General features: G+C 37.1%; 1 protein-coding gene across 1 annotated transcript in view; it reads right to left on the reverse strand.

Moving 5' to 3' along the window:
* Nucleotides 1-402: 402 nt before the first annotated feature.
* The window catches only part of LOC135477189 (unconventional myosin-Ic-like), a 118,468-nt gene continuing 94,884 nt past the window's right edge, over nucleotides 403-23,986 (reverse strand). The window contains exons 23-31 of the mRNA XM_064757346.1: nucleotides 23,048-23,207; nucleotides 22,390-22,473; nucleotides 21,884-21,977; nucleotides 20,910-20,980; nucleotides 19,922-20,063; nucleotides 18,116-18,186; nucleotides 10,077-10,177; nucleotides 9,072-9,171; nucleotides 403-3,468 (exon numbers count right to left, since the gene is read on the reverse strand). Coding sequence (XP_064613416.1) covers nucleotides 3,451-3,468; nucleotides 9,072-9,171; nucleotides 10,077-10,177; nucleotides 18,116-18,186; nucleotides 19,922-20,063; nucleotides 20,910-20,980; nucleotides 21,884-21,977; nucleotides 22,390-22,473; nucleotides 23,048-23,207 — 841 coding nt within the window. The 3' untranslated portion in view covers nucleotides 403-3,450. The remainder of the gene's footprint in view (nucleotides 3,469-9,071; nucleotides 9,172-10,076; nucleotides 10,178-18,115; nucleotides 18,187-19,921; nucleotides 20,064-20,909; nucleotides 20,981-21,883; nucleotides 21,978-22,389; nucleotides 22,474-23,047; nucleotides 23,208-23,986) is intronic.

Below are 23,986 nucleotides of genomic sequence, written 5' to 3' on the forward strand. Positions count from 1 at the left end.
AACTATAATGAACTTTCCAGGTGAATAATCACAAGGCCAATTCAACAGAGAGAAATCAGAATACGATGCTAGAAAATCATGAATCCGTACAAAGATAGGGCGGACTCCTGCAGAGAGAAGCAGTCAGTAGTTAACTGAAATCAGTATCCTAATGGCACTTGTCTTCCACCGATGTGTGTATCTGTCCGTCACCTGTGCAAAAAGTTCGTCAGTAATGCTTGAGCGTAATGTTAAACAAAAATCAAACAATAAATAAATAATTGTGCATTGCATTTCTGAATTAAACAATTCGGGCGTATTCTGCGGAATGATTTCTAACTTCCGGCGGGTTGCTAGGAAACGATATCTACCAACTCTGCTACATTTGGCAGACGAAATAACCTCATGACACGTGTCTTGAGTTTTTGCACATGGTCTTTATTCACAAAATACGAGATATTTTCAATATTGTACCGAACTTAAGAAACACCACCAAATATGGCCTCGAGAAACGCTCATATAAACATGTTGTCATGGAAACGGCACAAACCACGTTTTTGTAAAATCAAAAATAACATAAGTGAATGCTCTGAGGGTAAATTGCTTATATTTCACTAATGTGTAAAATGTATTAGATATATAAATCCACATGAATCCGATACAATGAATATTATGATCTTTTGAAGAAAAAATTTAGTCTTCACAACGAAATGATGGGTAACTTAATTATGGTTAGAAACCATTAGAAAGAAATTAGAAAGGCGCTTAAGTGAGAATGAAGTCGATGTAGACGTATGAGAATAAAAAAAAACACTCGTCCAAACACAAGTAGACCTATATATAGTTGTGATATTGATAGTACATTACAGCAAAAATCTATAGATTCCGCTTTTTGAAATGTTTAAATTGTAGGCAACAGATCACAACGATGATGTCTCCACTGCTACTTTATTGCAGTTTGATTATGGTTTGTATTTTTCTAACACACAATCCAGAAACGACATAAATTTTGCTTTTCCAACATTACATAAGTCTGTACTTATAACAACAAAGAAGATTCAAGCAATTTTTTTTCTCGATTTTCACGGTGTTCAACACCAGTTACACTCACATCATCAACAACAAAATCAAATATACAAAACAAAATGAAAATGACCTACATGTAAGGGTTTAATATTGCAATTTAGTGATGTATAACTTCAGAAAAATCAAAAAAGTTATTCCCAAAATTAGTCTCCCATCAAAATCCTCCCATTAATAATCGAAAGAACTCTTATTTTTGGAAGAAAATATATGCATTTTTGCGTACATTGTCTGGAATAAATAAAAATTTACTATCACTGTAGAAGAGCATGTTCAATTTATGTAAGCAAATCAAGCACCAAGAGGTTAATATGTTAACTGTGGAAACAATTTTTGTATAAAGATCCCCAGTACACGGACAAACACAAGATGCATTTAAACACATAAGGCCAATAAGGCTAAAAAACAACAAAGGAGAAAAAATCAAAGCAGCTGTATCTGACCACATCAGCCCCAAATGTCAAAGGGAAAGATCTAAACACATACGGCTAAAAACTCAAAGAGGAAAGATCTAAACACACATGGTGAAAACCTCAAAGGGGAAAGATCTAAACCCATATGATGAAAACCTCAAAGGGAAAAGATCTAAACCCATATGATGAAAACCTCAAAGGGGAAAGATCTAAACACATATGAGAGGATGTTTCATGTGATGACATTAGGTCAGACAGCTGGGATGTATGCAATGAGCTCTGTAATATGATAAATAGTTTCTGAACAGTTGCAACAGTTGCAAAAAGTTTTTTCAAGAGCATTTTTGATGCCCTGTATTTTCCAGTTGACATTTAAACGTAGATTTTGAAGGTGATAGATGCATAATATATAATGAAGTATGCAATTTAAAGAGTTCAGAAGACTTGGAGTTAAAAGAAATAACCCAGGAGACAGTCAAAATCCATGTTTGAATAACAAGGCATACATGCAAAATCTTCATCCATCCCCGTACCCTACAAACTACCCGTCCATCAAATCACATCGGTTTTAGCCTCTATACATTTTGTTAAGTTACAGTTTGCCCTACTGAGCAAAACTTCAAGCAGTAGCTAGACTCAAATGGCACATACAATCAAACACCTCCACAACATAAATGAATAAAGTCTTTGTTCCATTTTACATTGCCTATCAATCAAAATCAATACATTTCCAATGCCTCTAATTTTAAATGCTTTTTTTTTTATTTTGCTTATTTCTGTGCATTTAGTGAAACATGAACTGTTTCTAAGAGGTTCACAGGTGAGCAGACACCTGACTGGAGAAAACTCTTGAGAACTTAATTTCTTCCACATGATGTGGAACAGCACTCTGTTAAGGCCCATGGCCCATGGCCAAGGTAGACATAGCGCCATCTGGATGTTGCCCATTATTATTAAAGGGAAGATAACTTAGTGATAACATCCGTGATATAACCCATAGTTTTATACAAATGAGTTCCTAGCTCCCTTAAAATCAACATCCAGAGCAGTATGCCTGTCTTGGTCATGGGCTGTAGCTATGTATGCCCTCTGCACTCTAGTGTCAAATCACTGACTAACCAGACAGAGATTAAAAGGGACAATCTTCTGAACACATGGCAAGATACTGACTCACACTTCAACAAGAACAAAGCGTTTGTATATATGTCATAAATACAAAAGGAGACAAAATCTATTAAACATTAAGTTAAATATTGCAAAATACAAATGGATAGAAAGCACCTCAATAAACATGTAAAAATGTTACAAAATATCTGAGAACGTGGTCATGTGACCTTGCAGAGATTAAGCACACAAACAGATCTTTGATATACTTTACTATGAAAATATTTGAAGGGATCTACGGACATAAATTACATGGATCTTTAAGCGAATAATGTTGACCCTCAACTGAATAAACCTTCACTCTGTAAGAATGGCATTATAATAACAATAACCCTTTCAATGTTAACATGACCTTGTAGTTCCCATCACCTTGACCTTTACCTTCAATTTATCAAGGTCATGATACTTTCACATATGTATTATACCCTGCCATCAATGGCAGATGGAATTTTTTGAGGGGGGGGGGGATTGTTTATCTACGACCCTTATACAGAAAGTTTTATTTCAACATCTGTTTCAAAAACAATCTTACTTGACATCGATCTTTACACTTATTTACAGAACAAAAATTCATATAATATGCCTTTTTAAACAAACACTTCTAAACAGAGAGCACATCAAGAGATCTATGAGAGATTTATAAACATTGTCAAGGAGTTATTAAACTAAAAACATAAGAGCATGATGCAGATATTCAATATCACATAGCACAGTGTATTAAACAACTTGGGGCTTGGTCAAATTCCTGTCCAGTCAGAAACCGTTACCACATCTTCTAATCACATGTCACCAGTTTTTCATCTGGTGAATTTCACAAGGGTGGGGCAATCTGAAAATAAATAAATTTGATTCAAATCACTTTGGCAATTTACCATATCCTGGAAACAAATCTCTTATTTTTTTTTTTTGGAAGATACCAATATTAAAATGGCTGGTCCTGATAGCATAGTTCGTAGAGCATCGGGAGCGGGTAGATCCAGGGTCAATGCTGGGTCCAGTCACACCTAAGACATTAAAAGAGGAAGTTGTAACTTCCTCGCTTTGCATTCAGTATGAAGGGGACATTGCAATGACAGGTTGACATGTATCAGTATAATAGCTTGGGCGATGCGGCTCACTTGCTTTCGGTAAGTCCCCTCAGTTAAGCAGCACTAGACAAAAGAGCAGTGTAAATCTGTCCTGCAACAAGGAGGCGCATTACATGCATTCTAAGGATTCCTGCGTCGTCATATGACAGAAAAATTGTTAAGTACGACTTTAAACCCCAAGCACTCACTCACTCACTCACTCAACTATAAAATGTACAAATCAGGCCTGTTAATGACTGTTATTTCTCACTTGTCTGCCTCAGCCAATTATATTGACATAATCCTCCGTAGGACGATTCCATTGGCTCATTCTTGCTTTGAAGATATGGGCCAAAACCTTAGGATTTACACATTATATAGATGTACTTCCTTTCCAAGCCATAACCCACTCCCACGATGACAACAGCTTCCTCCTAATAACTCTTCAAAACCTAGAATTCAATAATAGCTCACCAGTAAAATGTGTTTGTCTAGCACTGAAAAAGCCTAGAATTCAACAATACCTCACCAGTAAAATGTGTTTGTCTAGCACTGAAACAACCCAGAATTCAAGAAAAGCTCACCAGTAAAATGTGTTTGTCTAGCACTGAAACAACCTAGAATTCAACAATACCTCACCAGTAAAATGTGTTTGTCTAGCACTGAAAAAGCCTAGAATTCAACAATACCTCACCAGTAAAATGTGTTTGTCTAGCACTGAAACAACCCAGAATTCAATAATAGCTCACCAGTAAAATGTGTTTGTCTAGCACTGAAAAAGCCTAGAATTCAACAATACCTCACCAGTAAAATGTGTTTGTCTAGCACTGAAACAACCTAGAATTCAATAAAAGCTCACCAGTAAAATGTGTTTGTCTAGCACTGAAACAACCTAGAATTCAACAATACCTCACCAGTAAAATGTGTTTGTCTAGCACTGAAAAAGCCTAGAATTCAACAATACCTCACCAGTAAAATGTGTTTGTCTAGCACTGAAACAACCCAGAATTCAATAATAGCTCACCAGTAAAATGTGTTTGTCTAGCACTGAAAAAGCCTAGAATTCAACAATACCTCACCAGTAAAATGTGTTTGTCTAGCACTGAAACAACCTAGAATTCAAGAAAAGCTCACCAGTAAAATGTGTTTGTCTAGCACTGAAAAAACCTAGAATTCAATGACAGCTCACCAGTAAAATGTGTTTGTCTAGCACTGAAACAACCTAGAATTCAATAATAGCTCACCAGTAAAATGTGTTTGTCTAGCACTGAAAAAGCCTAGAATTCAAGAAAAGCTCACCAGTAAAATGTGTTTGTCTAGCACTGAAACAACCCAGAATTCAATAATACCTCACCAGTAAAATGTGTTTGTCTAGCACTGAAAAAGCCTAGAATTCAATGACAGCTCACCAGTAAAATGTGTTTGTCTAGCACTGAAACAACCTAGAATTCAACAATACCTCACCAGTAAAATGTATTTGTCTAGCACTGAAAAAGCCTAGAATTCAACAATACCTCACCAGTAAAATGTGTTTGTCTAGCACTGAAACAACCCAGAATTCAATAATAGCTCACCAGTAAAATGTGTTTGTCTAGCACTGAAAAAGCCTAGAATTCAACAATACCTCACCAGTAAAATGTGTTTGTCTAGCACTGAAACAACCTAGAATTCAAGAAAAGCTCACCAGTAAAATGTGTTTGTCTAGCACTGAAACAACCTAGAATTCAATGACAGCTCACCAGTAAAATGTGTTTGTCTAGCACTGAAACAACCTAGAATTCAATAATAGCTCACCAGTAAACTGTGTTTGTCTAGCACTGAAAAAGCCTAGAATTCAATAATAGCTCACCAGTAAAATGTGTTTGTCTAGCACTGAAACAACCTAGAATTCAATAATACCTCACCAGTAAAATGTGTTTGTCTAGCACTGAAAAAGCCTAGAATTCAATGACAGCTCACCAGTAAAATGTGTTTGTCTAGCACTGAAACAACCTAGAATTCAATAATAGCTCACCAGTAAAATGTGTTTGTCTAGCACTGAAAAGGCCTAGAATTCAATAATAGCTCACCAGTAAAATGTGTTTGTCTAGCACTGAAACAACCTAGAATTCAATAATACCTCACCAGTAAAATGTGTTTGTCTAGCACTGAAAAAGCCTAGAATTCAATGACAGCTCACCAGTAAAATGTGTTTGTCTAGCACTGAAACAACCTAGAATTCAATAATAGCTCAACAGTAAAATGTGTTTGTCTAGCACTGAAAAAGCCTAGAATTCAATAATAGCTCACCAGTAAAATGTGTTTGTCTAGCACTGAAACAACCTAGAATTCAATAATACCTCACCAGTAAAATGTGTTTGTCTAGCACTGAAAAAGCCTAGAATTCAATGACAGCTCACCAGTAAAATGTGTTTGTCTAGCACTGAAACAACCTAGAATTCAATAATAGCTCACCAGTAAAATGTGTTTGTCTAGCACTGAAAAAGCCTAGAATTCAATAATAGCTCACCAGTAAAATGTGTTTGTCTAGCACTGAAACAACCTAGAATTCAATAATACCTCACCAGTAAAATGTGTTTGTCTAGCACTGAAAAAGCCAAGAATACAATGACAGCTCACCAGTAAAATGTGTTTGTCTAGCACTGAAACAACCCAGAATTCAATAGTAGCTCACCAGTAAAATGTGTTTGTCTAGCACTAAAACAACCTAGAATTTAATGACAGCTCACCAGTAAAATGTGTTTGTCTAGCACTGGAACAACCTAGAATTCAATAGTAGCTCACCAGTAAAATGTGTTTGTCTAGCACTGAAAAAGCCTAGAATTCAATAATACCTCACCTATACAATGTATTTGTCTAGCACTGGAATGACCTAGAATTCAAGAATACCTCACCAGTAAAGTGTGCTTGTCTAGCACTGAAACATCCCAAAATTCAATGACAGCTCACCAGTGAAATGTGTTTGTCTAGCACTGGAACGACCCAGAATACAATGACAGCTCACCAGTAAAATGTGTTTGTCTAGCACTGAAATAACCTAGAATTCAATGACAGCTCACCAGTAAAATGTGTTCGTGTAGCACTGAAACAACCTAGAATGACAGCTCACCAGTAAAATGTGTTTGTTTAGCACTGAAACAACCTAGAATTCAATGACAGCTCACCAGTAAAATGTGTTTGTCTAGCACTGAAACAACCTAGAATTCAACAATACCCCACCAGTAAGTTGTGTTTGTCTAGCACTGAAACAACCCAGAATTCAAGAAAAGCTCACCAGTAAAATGTGTTTGCCTAGCACTGAAAAAGCCTAGAATTAAATAATACCTCATCAATAAAATGTGTTTGTCTAGCACTGAAACAACATGGAATTCAATGACATCTCACAAGTAAAGTGTGCTTGTCTAGCATTGAAACAACCTAGAATTCAACAATACCTCACCAGTAAAATGTGTTTGTCTAGCACTGAAACAACCCAGAATTCAAGAAAAGCTCACCAGTAAAATGTGTATGTCTAGCGCTGAAAAAGCCTAGAATTCAATGACAGCTCACCAGTAAAATGTGTTTGTCTAGCACTGAAACAACCTAGAATTCAATAATACCTCACCAGTAAAATGTGTTTGTCTAGCACTGAAACAACCTAGAATTCATTGACAGCTCACCAGTAAAATGTGCTTGTCTAGCACAGAAACAACTTAGAATTCAACAATACCTCACCAGTGAAATGTGTTTGCCTAGCACTGAAACAACCCAGAATTCAAGAAAAGCTCACCAGTAAAACGTGTATTGATACAGGCATAGTTCAGAGTATTGATACGGGCATGGTTCAGAGTATTGATACGGGCATGGTTCAGAGTATTGATGCAGGCATAGTTCAGAGCATTGATATGGGCATAGTTCAGAGCATTGATATGGGCATAGTTCAGATCATTGATATGGGCATAGTTCAGAGCACTGATATGGGCCTAGTTCAGAGTACTGATGCGAGCATAGTTCAAAGCATTGATATGGGCATAGTTCAGAGTATTGATAGAGGCATAGTTCAGAGTATTGATACAGGCATAGTTCAGATCATTGATATGGGCATAGTTCAGAGCACTGATATAGGCCTAGTTCAGAGTACTGATGCGGGCAGAGTTCAGAGCATTGATATGGGCATAGTTCAGAGTATTGATACAGGCATAGTTCAGAGTATTGATACGGGCATAGTTCAGAGTATTGGTATGGGCATAGTTCAGAGTACTGATACGGGCATAGTTCAGAGCATTGATACAGGCATAGTTCAGAGCATTGATATGGGCATAGTTCAGATCATTGATATGGGCATAGTTCAGAGCACTGATATGGGCCTAGTTCAGAGTACTGATGCGGGCATAGTTCAAAGCATTGATACGGGCATAGTTCAGAGTATTGATACAGGCATAGTTCAGAGCATTGATATGGGCATGGTTCAGAGTATTGATACGGGCATAGTTCAGAGCATTGATATGGGCATGGTTCAGAGTATTGATACAGGCATAGTTCAGAGCATTGATATGGGCATGGTTCAGAGTATTGATACGGGCATAGTTCAAAGTATTGATACAGGCATAGTTCAGAGCATTGATACGGGCATAGTTCAGAGCATTGATATGGGCATAGTTCAGAGCATTGATATGGGCATAGTTCAGAGTATTGATACAGGCATAGTTCAGAGCATTGATATGGGCATAGTTCAGAGCACTGATTTATTCTTGTGATGTCACTGCCTGTAAATTGTGCACAGTCCAGTTCATGAAATGGTATATTTATTTTATTTATTTGATTGAGTTTTTACATAGTACTTGCTGAGCATAATGGTTGGAGGTAATCAGGTGGCTAGAGACAGCGGGAATCTATGCGTTGAACCGACATATATACCAGCCATCAACCAATAAGGACGTTCCTGGTCAAAAATGACAAGACCAATTCCCAAAATTGCGCTTAACACAAACTACCAAAGAGCTAAGATAGTATATAAAGTCAAAAAAAAAAAAATAGGACGGAATCGTACAAGGAGAAGCAGTCAACAGTTTCGATGATGTTAGAAAAACACATCATATGTTCTAGGCGACTGAGTGAAATTAGTAGTCAAATCATGTACCATGCTAGAATATTGGCTGTCTATAACAAAATATGTAGTTCAGTTGTGCTTAGATTGCAAATACCTGATTGCAACAGCAGTCCAAAAACTCATAAGGGAAAGATCTAAACACATAGATCTTATATTGCCAAAGCATAAAGACAAAAGTGAATGCTATAAGTGGGGATTAGATGGAATGTGTATAAAACACATCAGAGTTTATATAGGCCTCTGCACTAACAAGGGAAGGTAACTTTGAAAACTCACCACACAGAGTTGTCCGTTCTTGCCTTTCTTGACACTATACATGTTACCCTTTGAAAACTCAATGATCCCCTGTTTGCCACTCATCATGTCATGATTTATGCTGTGGGGACAAAAACACGCAAATGAAAATTGCAATCTGAACAGTTACTAAACTTGCTGAGATATTTTACAAAATTCCACAACTGGTTTCCTTACTTTGTTTAGTAATGTAAACTGTTACAAAACCTTAGTATACATATGAATCCAATAGGTGAGTTTCGAATTTGAACTCTTTTATCATTGAAGGTAAAAAACACGCTACTGCAACATGAGATCTGTCGAAATGCTAGGCTACTATTTTCTAAAGAAAATGGGTCACTTATGCCTCTGGATCGCAGTGAGACAGATAATCTGTAAATTAATGTCAACAAAGCTTGCCTAACATTTTTAACAAGTAACATGATATACCAGGACTTTTTTTACCTTTAATTAGAAAAGATTCCAAACTCAAAACTCCCCTATTCAACTGACAAGTAACAAGCGTATTGAGAATAATTACATCCCATACTAAATATTCAAAACTTAGTCATGAATGTAGCTTTGCAAATTTGATCTCAGGGGGTCGCAAAATAATTCTGAACAAAACAATGACTCAAAACTGAGTAACTTTTGAAGCAGTTATTGGATGGAAACAAAATAGCCATCAGAATGAACCTGATTTGTGGTTTCATCAAACTTAAACTCCACGGAAAGTTTTATCAAAATATGTGAAGCAGGTATTGAGCAGAAACCAACAGTTAGTGAGAAGTACAAAAATCATTAAATATTAAATATGCAAAACTTATTGCACAGCTCGCAAATATTGGGTAAAAATATTTTCAACTCCAAAGATTGTTAGAGAATGTTCAGTGCTGACATTCCTTTAAAAATGCTTGAGTATGACATTTACCAGAAGTCCAATACAGGAATCACAAGACTAAATGCCAAAGTCAACCCAGAAAGGTGTGTGGTCTGAAATACACTTACTTTCCGTTATTGGAAATCTTGATCATACTGCTGATGTTGCCAGCCATGGCGATCTTTGTGACAGCCTCTACCACGTAGTCAGACTGGAGAATGAGGTCACCCTGAAAACAGAACAGATTTGACTAGAATTAACAGGTACTCCACATAAATGTCCACACACAAAACATCTCTGCATAAATGTTCACATCTCCACATAAATGTCCACACACAAAACATCTCTGCATAAATGTCCACATCTCCACATAAATGTCCACACACAAAACATCTCTGCATAAATGTTCACATCTCCACATAAATGTCCACACACAAAACATCTCTGCATAAATGTTCACATCTCCACATAAATATCCACACACAAAACATCTCTGCATAAATGTTCACATCTCCACATAAATGTTCACATCTCCACATAAATGTCCACACACAAAACATCTCCACATAAATGTCCACACACAAAACATCTCCACATAAATGTCCACACACAAAACATCTCCACATAAATGTCCACATCTCCACATAAATGTCCACATCTCCACATAAATGTCCACACACAACACATCTCCACATAAATGTCCACACACAAAACATCTCCACATAAATGTCCACATCTCCACATAAATGTTCACATCTCCACATAAATGTCCACACACAAAACATCTCCACATAAATGTCCACACACAAAACCTCTCCACAGCTGTACGTATACATTTATCCAGCTACATGTAATGGCACATCATGGTAACTCTGGTTATCAAAGAAGCCTTTATTGTATCCACACCTGTAGTTGACCTGTAGTAATAGTCAACAGTCATTCAGACCAACAGGTATAAACTATGTACCAATATCTCATCCTATTTATTTTTTCTCATTGATTTGATACTCTAAAATTGTTTATGTATGTAGGTACCCGAGGATACCTGTGGCTGGGAATAAGTCTGTAACCTCTGGTAGGTACCTGACAAACTTCCTGACTTAGTCTGCCACTGACCTTTGGTAGGTACCTGACAAACTTCCTGACTTAGTCTGCCACTGACCTTTGGTAGGTACCTGACAAACTTCCTGACTTAGTCTGCCACTGACCTTTGGTAGGTACCTGACAAACTTCCTGACCTAGTCTGTCACTGACCTTTGGTAGGTACCTGACAAACCTCCTCACTTAAACCACAGCCAAAACAGCAACACCAGGATTTGAACAAGCAATTTTTATATTGCCCAAGGGCTTGATAGTTGCAAACTGTAATCCAGAATTCAAAAATGTTGTTTATCTGAGGTAGGCATGTATTAGCAGACATATGTATACAAATGCAGCATATTTCGAGTCCCTCCATCAGTCTCGGTATTTCTAATTCTATTTCAGTTTTACTTCAAAATACAATATACCCATCTGTTCTCAAAGTAAGAGGTTGCCTGAACATATGTAAGTTCCTAGAATAAAATAAATGAAAAACTGAAAGTATTATGTGATAAAAAATTAGGGTGTCTGTATAAAGCTGATGTAGGCCAGCTTTCCACAAGGAGGTTTTCTACCCAACACCATCTTGTGCAAACAAAGATCAAGGGGGGATCTGTTCTTCAAAGGGTTGGAAGAGATGAAATTGATTTTGAGAGTAGGTTAGTACTTAATGAGTGGGTCAATACTAAATACATGTGTTTTTAATTGCTGAGGGTTTAATTTGACTTGACCTTAAGAGTGGAGTCAACTCTCCAAACAATGTGGCTTAATGCTTAAGAGTGGAGTCAACTCTCCAAAGAATGCATGGTTTAATACTCGAGAGTGGAGTCAACTCTCCAATAATGGGTGGGGGCCTCCGTGGCTCAGTCGGTTAGAGTGCTAGCACAGCGTAATGACCCAGGAGCCTCTCACCAATGCAGTCACTGTGAGTTCAAGTCTCTTCCTCTCCGGCTATACTTGGGAAGGTCAGCGGCAACCTGCGGATGGTCCTGGGTTTCCTCCCACCATAAATAAGTGAAATATTCTTAAGTGCAGTATAAGTGAAAATATTCTTGAATGAAGAGTAAAACACCAATCAAATAAATGGGTGGCTTAACAATTGAGAGTGAAGTCAACTCTCTAATTAAGGGTGGCTTAACTCTTAAGAAAGGAGTCTACTCTCCAAACAATGGGTGGAATAACACTCAAGACTGTAGTCAACGCTCGAAATACGGAGTGAATCAACACTTGAGCTTGGAGTCAACCCTCAAAATAATGCGTGGATTAACACTAGAGTGCAGAGTCATCTCTCCAAACAACGGGTGGGTTAACACTTGAGAGTTAAGTTAACACTCCTGGGTACTTTGTATGTAACTAGCAGCTGGTCACGTAAGAGTGCTGATGCTGAAGGTATATTTTTTATGTGGAGTTACAGGTCTACTGAAGTAATTTTTCGGCTTATCATGTGAGTGGACAGAAAATAATTGAGGGTGTATACTGGAGAGTGCACATTAGTAACAACATTAACAGATATGTGTGATAGATTAAACTGAACAATTACTGACAGTGATATTTAGGTGTATTATTATAGGAACTGTTACTTAACAAAGTGCAGGAGTGACTGACTGATTTAAGTGCACACTGGAAAATGATATCTACCCGACACTTGGCATAAATGTTGTTGTTATTCTGAGACTCCTCCGGCTGAAAAGAAGGGGGACAAGAGGGACAAGAATAACGTGACCGCCAGCTTTTAGATAGAGGATAAGGCATGGTGAAGGCTGAATGCCCCAAATACTGTCACAGTATTTATCGCATCCACCAATCGTATATTTTTCATATTCCCCAGATTCTTCTAATTTCTGGGACACCTCATCTGCTGTTTTTAGCCAATACACATGTAATTGTAGCAGGGATATTTAGTCTCTTGTTTCTTCACATGGTTATAGTCTATCCAATAGTAGGGATATTCAGTCTCTTGTTTCTTCACATGGTTATAGTCCATCTAATAGTAGGGATATTTAGTCTCTTGTTTCTTCACATGGTTATAGTCTATCCAATAGTAGGGATATTTAGTCTCTTGTGTCTTCACATGGTTATAGTCCATCTAATAGTAGGGATATTTAGTCTCTTGTTTCTTCACATTTTTATAGTCTATCCAATAGTAGGGATATTTAGTCTCTTGTTTCTTCACATGGTTATAGTCCATCTAATAGTAGGGATATTTAGTCTCTTGTTTCTTCACATTTTTATAGTCTATCCAATAGTAGGGATATTCAGTCTCTTGTTTCTTCACATGGTTATAGTCCATCTAATAGTAGGGATATTTAGTCTCTTGTTTCTTCACATTTTTATAGTCTATCTAATAGTAGGGATATTTAGTCTCTTGTTTCTTCACATGGTTATAGTCTATCCAATAGTAGGGATATTCAGTCTCTTGTTTCTTCACATGGTTATAGTCCATCTAATAGTAGGGATATTTAGTCTCTTGTTTCTTCACATGGTTATAGTCCATCTAATAGTAGGGATATTTAGTCTCTTGTATCTTCACATGGTTATAGCCCATCTAATAGTAGGGATATTTAGTCTCTTGTTTCTTCACATGGTTATAGTCCATCTAATAGTAGGGATATTTAGTCTCTTGTATCTTCACATGGTTATAGTCCATCTAATAGTAGGGATATTTAGTCTCTTGTATCTTCACATGGTTATAGTCCATCTAATGAACATATTCACAGCCTTACTTTTACCAAAAAAAAACTGGGAGGGAAATGTAATTCTTTGCTTTTAGCCCTACTAATATTTGTCCTAAAAATGAAAAGAATTAGGGTAAATGTTTATAATATTCTATTTATTATTTATATTTTAGACAATATCCTGCTTTTTGAATGGGTTAAGCAATGTCTTTTTCCTGCACGTCTTCAAAGACTCGAAAATGACATTTACTGCTTCAGTTAGTTTTCTGTTTGTCTATAATGCAATCTGACAAAAATGATACATAGATCAATGCAAAATGCTTCCATGTATGTGGTTGTAACCACATTAGATGTCTCCCTCTATGTTATATAGAAGGGGAGATAACATATGTTAGCTGGCACACCCTTGCCTATGGTTTGAAGTCAAAATGGAGACAATCACGCTAAACTACATGTATGGACCATTCTTTCCCTGGTCCGGATTACACAAACCCACTTATGACTTAAGTCCAAAATTAAAAACATAATGCATAGTGTTTTTGTATTGGAAGTTGAAATTTGGACACACTTGCCTTAAGACACATGTAATGGTTATGAAGTAATCAAAATGTTGTTTTCTCAAGTCTCAAAAAAAGCTTTAAGATTGAATTTCAAATTTTGACTTAAGTCAGAAATGGCTTTGTGAAAGCGGCCCCTAACTTGTAGTGGAAAGAAGTTTTCATGTTGTGGTGTTTACGTGAGCATTTTTCAGGGCAGCCGTCTCCTTACATAGTGAGAGGGGCAATCTCAGAAAAACAAATATAAGGCTTTGGCACCAGGATATGGGTCATTCTAAGCTGATCTAATACTAGCAGATAGCAGGTTGATTTTAGACCAAGAAATAAATGCCTGGTCAGAGTAACCTCAATGTGGTCTTACTTAAACAAAATATATTTGTACAAGCCATATAGCACATACATCATAACATAAAGTAATGTGCAGACAAAACACATGCAAATGTTAACAAACCAATACCTGTGTCCATGAAAATAGATGATCATCATTATTATTATCAATGAATCAATGTGTAGCCAAAGACAGTTGATTAAAAACCATGTCATGTAGCAGGATAACAACATTTCAATATTTAACATCAAAATAATTCATTGAACCAGTAAACTATCGTGATATGAATCAGAAAGATACGAACAAAAGCTGACAAGTGGAATGTGATAGAAAGTGATAAGCAAGACGGAAATTTGTTAATGGAAGCAAATGTATTGAAGTGTTTAACAAATACTTCCCAGAATCTGACAACATATCCACCTGGTCACCAAAAATAACTGTTTTTAAAAAACAATCTTTGTCTGAAGTAAAGTTCTAAAAAAAGTTTAAATTTATTTTATTCCATTTCAATTGATTGGTGTTTACTGCAATTCTCAACATGATTTCAACTATGACAGGAATTCTGGGTAGATATTTGGACACTTTCACATGAAACTGTTGCCATGGAGATGGACTCATACCTTGTGTCCATCCTCCCACTGTTCATCCATTTCTCTCTCGATAGCCTGATGTCAGAGGTCAGGGGTGAAGGGTCAGGGTTTAGACAGGGTTAGTAGACAGAGCATGATTGGTGCCAATTGAGACCACAATTCAGTGTACAGTACAAGGTTATGTAGAACACACATAAATACAGGGATACTGAATGTATACTATGTATATATAAATCACACTGCCAGCAAACTGGGTAAAATATGTGTCAACCAGTAAGACGTAGAATAGTCTGCTCTGATGTTAGGTGGCAAAACTTTTGTTCTGCCATGGATGGCCCCAAACCAACATCAGAGCACCCTCTATTTACAAACCGATGCATCTGTTGTGGCAGCTTGTCACAGCGTTTGAGACAAAAATGACCCATCACAGAAATCTGTAAGGCCTGAAGTCTGCAGACACTTACGTTCCTTATCTTTTTGTCAGTGGATAGGTTATTTCCTAGCCCGCGTAGATTTATTTCTGGGTGATGTTCAAAGTGACCCACTGTACTGACAAATTTGCTACATCTTACAAGGGCAGATAACTGCATCTGGTTTATGAATGGCATGCGCTCTGACGATGGTTTGGGGGTCATCGATGAACAGCAAGATCAGGGAAATCTCACATTAGACGACAATGGTTCAATACATATTTCTAGTCATTAAAGTGGCATCGTATTAAAGTGGCATCGTATTAAAGTGGCATCGTATTAAAGTGGCATCGTATTAAAGTGGCATCGTATTTAAGTGACATCGTATTAAAGTGGCATCGTATAGATTGCAGTAACCAAGTCTGGCATGACAGTGTGAATTCTGCTACATACCATTAAATTCTCAACCTTTATTGCATTTTATGATATACTGACAGAAAAAATAGCGCCTTCATATTGATTCATTTCATTGTTTCGAAACCAAAGTAACCAAATTGGACTACATTCATAAAAGAAAAATTTCATTGTACAAACTACACTCAAAGTGGACATTTTATAAGCAAAAAGGTTGAAAACTTAAAGAATTTCAGGAACACTTCTCAGTTTAATATGATATTCAAGCCTGTGATAAATCCCACCAATTTGTCTTATATAAAGCCTTTGATAATCACCACCAGTTTCAGGTGAGTTTGCCACAAGCAGACAGCTATAATTAGTAAACAATAATTAGCACTTACTTCTTGCTTTGTGATATTCAACAGAAGCTACATGGAGCTAAAATATGAAGTAAGGTTCATCACACAGACAACCGAAGGCTATACATAAAATACTTTCATTTATTTTTTACAGATTTTTTTTAAAGAGTGTTGAAATACATTCAAATATTTGAATGCTATGTTGGGCTTTACGAGCCATACTGACGGTATGTGGAGGCGCCTCCGTGGCTCAGTTGGTGGAGCGTGCTAGCGAAGGGTACTGACCCAGAAGCCTCTCACCAATGCGGTCTCTGTGAGTTGAAGTCCAGATCATACTGGCTTCCTCTCCAGCCGTATGTGGGAAGGTCTGCCAGCAACCTGCGGATGGTTGTGGGTTTCCCCCAGGCTCTGCCCGGTTTCCACCCACCATAATGCTGGCCGCCTTCGTATAAGTGAAATATTCTTGAGTACGGCATAAAACACCAATCAAATCAATAAATAAATAAATACTGACGCTCACTAGGAACTCCTTTTTGTTCTGATGTTTACCAGAAGGAAGGAATTTTGGGGAACATTATTTCAGTAATCTTTTTCTCACAGGTATAAAGAGTTATTCCAATATTCAGTGTTGTGATTAGAGTTGGAAAAACTTCCTGTGACATCAGAGTTCCTAAATTCTGATAATATGGTCCACAAAGCCCACCTTAGAATTCAAATGTTTGAACGCGAACTCTTTTCACAAAAATCTAAGAAAATAATGAAAGTATATTTATGCATGGTTTTAAGTGGTCTATTTAGTGATGCCTACATCAATTTTTAGGGGTCTTTTCCTGTAGCTGCCTGACTGTACATTTATGTTGGCTAGTAGATTCTTCAGAGGCCTGACAATTGCCACAAAGAGTTGAGTGCTTCAGACATGATAAGATAATAACATAGAAGAGATTACTCTATTTCCTCAACCATTTCGCATATGAAAAAGGAACTTTCAGTGCAACTTATGCACATTTTTAATTTGATTTTGGAAACCTCATTGGCTGGGTTGGCCAGATTCAAGGCTTCACCAAAAGTATAATTTTATCAGTCTACACAGAATAATGCATTCAGAATCTTTCTGAATAAACACCATGTAAACATGCGAAAACGTTACGGATTATACATTTTATGCTGCTAGTAACTGCAAGCTGCACAAGTTGGTAAATAGAACAGAAGCGTGGTTTTATGGAAGAACTTAAAAGCCAGAAAACCCATACAATCCAACGAAAGTAGCATGTCTCAGAAAAGGCTACACATTTCTTCTTTGTTCTCCAAACATGGACAGATGACCTTTTCTTCAAAGTTATATGCAACCTGTAAGGTTCTGGCTGTTAAACTCCCACAATCAACATTTCTAACTGGTGGCATAATGGCTGGCTGTTAAACTCCCGCAATCAACATTTCTAACTGGTGGCATAATGGCTGGCTGTTAAACTCCCGCAATCAACATTTCTAACTGGTGGCATAATGGCAGAATAATGGCAGAATAACAGCACTATAAGCTTTACCACAGGAACAATAGAGAAAACAAAACATTTCTATATTTTTACTGTAACCTTATACTGATTAAGCAGCTATTTTCCACGTAGAGTCCATGAATCTCAGTTTAAGGAATCAAAAATGATTTTTTTTAGCACAAAGGCATTCTGGAATTATACTGTGGGTTAAAGCATGCATATGGGTTGCAAAAGTTTTCACAAATAGACATTTCATTAAAATTTTGAACTGAATTGCCAAACCTTGGATCCGTTTTCTGCCGTTGACACGATGATCACGAATATTCCATCTGTCAATGAACTCAGCACTATGCCTGAAACACATCCATACACCAGCGTGTAAATCACAAAGCGTGTAAATCACCAAAGATGCTGTTGGCAATAAATTAAATCCAGACCTTATGGCCTCCTTCAATTCAAACTTAACATAAAGCTGGGAAATGCTGTCTTTAAAACTCTGAACTTCAACTCAGAAAAGTTTTCAACTATACATGTAAATGTTTGTTCCCTGTTGTGCAACAAATCATGTGACTGATACTTTCAGAATCCATGGCTTACAGAAGAAAGTAATGATTGTCTCTGAAAGTTAGGGGCTGATCCAAACTGTATCTGTATACCAACATGTACATGTAGCCTACCAACCGGTAATACAAGTACATGTAGCCTACCAACCGGTAATACAAGTACATGTAGCCTACCAACCGGTAATACAAGTACATGTAGCCTACCAACCGGTAATACAAGTACATGTAGCCTACCAACCGGTAATACAAGTACATGTAGCCTACCAACCGGTGATACAAGTACATGTAGCCTACCAACCGGTGATACAAGTACATGTAGCCTACCAACCAGTAATACAAGTACATGTAGCCTACCAACCGGTGATACAAGTACATGTAGCCTACCAACCGGTGATACAAGTACATGCAGCCTACCAACCGGTAATACAAGTACATGTAGCCTACCAACCGGTGATACAAGTGCATGTAGCCTTCCAACCGGTAATACAAGTACATGTAGCCTACCAACCGGTGATACAAGTACATGTAGCCTACCAACCGGTGATACAAGTACATGTAGCCTATCAACCGGTGATACAAGTACATGTAGCCTACCAACCGGTGATACAAGTACATGTAGCCTATCAACCAGTGATACAAGTGCATGTAGCCTACCAACCGGTAATACAAGTACATGTAGCCTACCAACCGGTGATACAAGTGCATGTAGCCTACCAACTGGTGATACAAATGCATGTAGCCTACCAACCAGTGATACAAGTACATGTAGCCTACGAACCGGTAATACAAGTACACGTAGTCTGAAGTTGACAATTAGGCAGCACCAAATCTATTTCGTGGTTTAATGGCGAGCCGACAATGCAAAATCCAAAAACAGAATCTCCATCATTTTTGTCCAATTTTCATGTTTTTATGATTTTCCCATTTTTTCCTTTTTTAATGATGTAAATATGTCTCCAACAGAAATTTTTTTTGCCTAGTCCACATTTTCCACAAATTATTACATGATTTTCATACCCTCTGGTGACATTCAAAAAAAAAAAGATTTATTCCTTTTGTAAAATAACAATATAACTTGACATGGCATTATAAAAAAAGAAAGAGAAAAAGAAAAAACCAATCAAAAAATATTACAAAACTAAAACAGCAGAAGGATTCATACCTTGAGCATGTTGAGGGCAACAGAAATGTGGAGTAAATTCTCAACATACAGTTGTAGAAGTTTCATAATGATTACAGTATATTTTATTTATTTTTTTTATTTATTTGGTTATTTATATATTTATTTGATTGGTGTTTTACGCCGTACTCAAGAATATTTCACTCATACGTCGGGAGCCAGCATTATGGTGGGAGGAAACCGGGCAGAGCCTGGGGGAAACACACGACCAACTGCAGGCTGCTGGCAGACAGTCCCACAAATGGCCAGAGAGGAAGCCAGCAGGAGCTTGACATGAACTCACATGAACCGCACAGTGTATTTTAGTATACTTACATACTTCAATAAGCTCTTTGCACAACTTACCTTTTACAAGAGCGTAAGGAATTTTGTCTTTGGTTTTAAAATCCTTGTCGTTGAGAACGTAGATAGTTTTATCGGTCACAATCATCACCCGGTTTCTGGGCTTGTAACCATGGCGATCAAACTTGGTTACACCTGTGCAGTACTGGAAAAGATCATAAAAGAACATAAAATACCATTAACTACACTTTGTGACAAGTTCTTACAACATGATTAACTACACTTTGTGACTAGTTGTTACAACATGATTAACTACACTTTGTGACAAGTTGTTACAACATGATTAACTACACTTTGTGACAAGTTGTTACAACATGATTAACTACACTCTGTGACAAGTAGTTACAACATGACTTCCAGAGTATAAAATTTCAGCACAAAGAATAATGGAAACTGTACATTTGATGTTTCCATTGGTGACACTGAATGGGGTTACAACCATATCTTCGCACAGTTACAAATCAGTCTTGTCGCTTATAAACCCGGAAAAATCTTCACATTCCTTAAAGAGCATTCATTGGCAAGGAGATCCTTCTGTGGCCAAGTGGTTAGCGTAACAGCACAGCACAAAAATCCTCTCACATATGTGATCAAGTCGAGTTTATGCTGACAGACATGTAGAAGTGAAACAAGATCAGCATAAAATACCAATTAAATAAAATACAAATAAACTGATTCTCTTCTCAAGGTAATGCCTGAGGCTTGATGATTTCTTCATGCATTGATGTGAAATTTTGAAATTAGAATGTGGTGATAAACTTCCACATGCACCAAAAGAATGACCTTGATCTTGTTAGAGATCAATGAAGAGGACTGACAGGGCAATGTGTTGTAGCAAGGTACCAGTGTTTGTATCAGTGAAATAAGAACCAATGAGAACTCAATAAAGTGCACGTACACAGCCAATCAGGGCATAATCAAGACTACACCAGGTTGGTAGACTGACAATTGTGCAGGACAACTGTACCAAAGGTTTCGAAGATCAACTTACCAGAACTTTTTCATCTGCCTGTTTTATTGTGGCTTCAAAGACACTTGTCCTCAGAGACTCGTGGTGGGCAGCTGAAAAAGTTAACATATTTGTCACTTTATGTCCTTATTCTCTCTCACGTGGATGTCTGAATTTCACCAAAATTGTCAAAAATATTAAATAATAATTTCACACAACATGTTTTTCAAACTTTTAATGATATTTAATGGGAACAAAATTTTCTAGATGATCAATTTAATTCCTGGGAAAGTCCACATTTTCCACAAATTAGATGATTTTTAACTTTCATTTTTATAACCTCCTTCAACATTGTCAAAAAAATATTTTGTCTCCAAAACAACAATTAAATTAGTGTGGCCTAACTGTAGAATTCAAAAACAAAAACCTTCACCTCTTGACATATATCTGTTTTAATTATAAACCATTTTCTTGAAAATTCTTAAAATATTAACTAAAAATTAGATTTGTAATAGTATTCAATGGGTACAAAATTTCCCAAAGGGTCAATTTACTGGCATAAAATAGTAATGAAAAAAATAAATGCCTGACCAGATATGGACAGTACTGAACTCAGATCTTATGTTTTATTCAAGGGAACTGTTCAACCAATCTTGGTATGCTTTAAAGGCATCATCACTACAATAAATTGCTTAACCACCTGGCAATGACATCAAGCTTGATCAATGCTACAGTAAATTGCTTAACCACCTGGCAATGGCATCATGCTTGATCATTGCTACAGTAAATTGCTTAACCACCTGGCAATGACATCAAGCTTGATCATTGCCACAGTAAATTGCTTAACCACCTGGCAATGACATCAAGCTTGATCATTGCTGCAGTGAATTGCTTAACCACTTGGCAATGACTGCGTGCTTTATCATTACTACAGTAAATTGCTTAGCCACTTGGCAATAACAGGGTGCTTGATCACTGCTAGAGAGTGGTTGAAAATGATCCGACACTTGACTCACCCAATCTGTTATCCACAAACTGGTCCTTGACACTGTACGGGTAGGATTCTTTCTTCCCTTTGAAAATGTTTTCTGCTACGACTTTCTGTTGAAGCTGCAAAATGCAACAATATGGAAACTTTACCTGGATTTAGTATGCAGGATATATACAGCAGACATGGCAAATAAATTAAGTCTCCTACAAACAATGCATAAATGTAGATCTTATTGTGAAACTGTTGTGTCAAAAAACATATTTAGTAACTGTCAATCTTCAAACTTTTCGACCTCCAAAGCATATTTTCATGACTAGAATTTATGCGACCAATTATTGTGAAAATGATGATAAAATATACGTTTAACCCACTAAAGATGCAAACTTTATAAAATTGTGCAATTTTTTTCTCTACTCCCCATAATTCCTCTCAGAATGTTTAAAAATGTTGGTTCCGGAGGCAGTTGAAGAGGTTGGAAAAATCAGGCAGTCCTTTGTGATTATAAGTATATAAATAATAGAGACAGCTTACCTGTAATTTGCGACTGGGGGAGATTGTTTTGACGTATTTCAGCATCAAGTTCCTCATCGCAAGTTTCTGGAGAAGATCCGATGTCTGTATACAAACATAAAATACAATTGTTGGTACAGCTTCACTGTATTTCTTCCTCAACATTAAAGCTGTCACCGTAAGGGAAATATTAATGAGTACAGTGTAAAACTCCAATCAAAATCCTCAAAATCAATACCAACAAACTCACAGGTATTCTTTCATACTATTTCTGTAGTGTGGGTAAGAAAAAAAACATTACAAGGAATTTTTTTAATTACAGCTGAATGTAAGATCTACGCACAGGTGCTACTTAACACCCTAGATCAAAGACTAAATTCTGACACTCTTTCAGCCTTTTCTTTTGTGTTCCTTTTCTTTAAAAGTAAACTATTCCAATTTAATATTAAACATCTCCTGGCAATATGGGGATATGATTCTCAGATACCAATTCCATGAACATATTCTACTGTCATCAGAATCTAACATGTAATTTTGTACACTCATTTTCCCATTCTAATGACAAAGAACAGACAATTGAAAAAAATCTGAACAGCTGGATCCATAAGCTATGCATCAAAATGACGTTTTAAATTTGGATCTCAGTTATTCCCACTGTCTTAAGGCTGTAAAGTTTTACCTCCATGAGGAGCTCTGGAGGTGCCGGCCATTTCTTGTCAAGGACAGTTTTGGGAGCTTCCTTCTTGACACGTTCCAGGTAGTTAATCTTAGTGTACCTGATGAACTCTCTGTTTTCATCGCACTCAGGCTTCTTCCTGTACATGAATCCTTTGATGAACCTTTGGGAAAATAAACACAATTACCAGAATAATTCTATGTAAGCAATTTATTGGCTTCATTATGATGCTGTAAGTGGTTTCCATAGGTCTCATTTGATGTTCATTTCTTTGTTTATTAAATTGATTGTCGATTAATGCAATACTAAATACTTTTCACTTGAGTTGAAGCAGTACCCAGTTTTCACATGTGACCTACAGACTTGCACATCACAGTAGTGGGAAACAGGTGGTCTTCAATGATGGTCAGACCACATAGATGACCACATGTGACCTACAGACTTGCACACCACACTAGTGGGAAACAGGTGGTCTTCAATGATAGTCAGACCACATAGATGACCACATGTGACCTACAGACTTGCACACCACACTAGTGGGAAACAGGTGGTCTTCAATGATAGTCAGACTACATAGATGACCACATGTGACCTACAGACTTGCACATCACAGTAGTGGGAAACAGGTGGTCTTCAATGATAGTCAGACTACATAGATGACCACATGTGACCTACAGACTTGCACATCACAGTAGTGGGAAACAGGTGGTCTTCAATGATAGTCAGACTACATAGATGACCACATGTGACCTACAGACTTGCACATCACAGTAGTGGGAAACAGGTGGTCTTCAATGATAGTCCGACTACATAGATGACAACATGTGACCTACAGACTTGCACACCACAATAGTGGGAAACAGGTGGTCCTCAATGATAGTCAGACTACATAGATGACCACATGTGACCTACAGACTTGCACACCACACTAGTGGGAAACAG

Source organism: Liolophura sinensis, chromosome 10 (assembly GCF_032854445.1).
Source record: "Liolophura sinensis isolate JHLJ2023 chromosome 10, CUHK_Ljap_v2, whole genome shotgun sequence".
NCBI classification, from domain to species: Eukaryota; Metazoa; Mollusca; class Polyplacophora; order Chitonida; family Chitonidae; genus Liolophura; species Liolophura sinensis.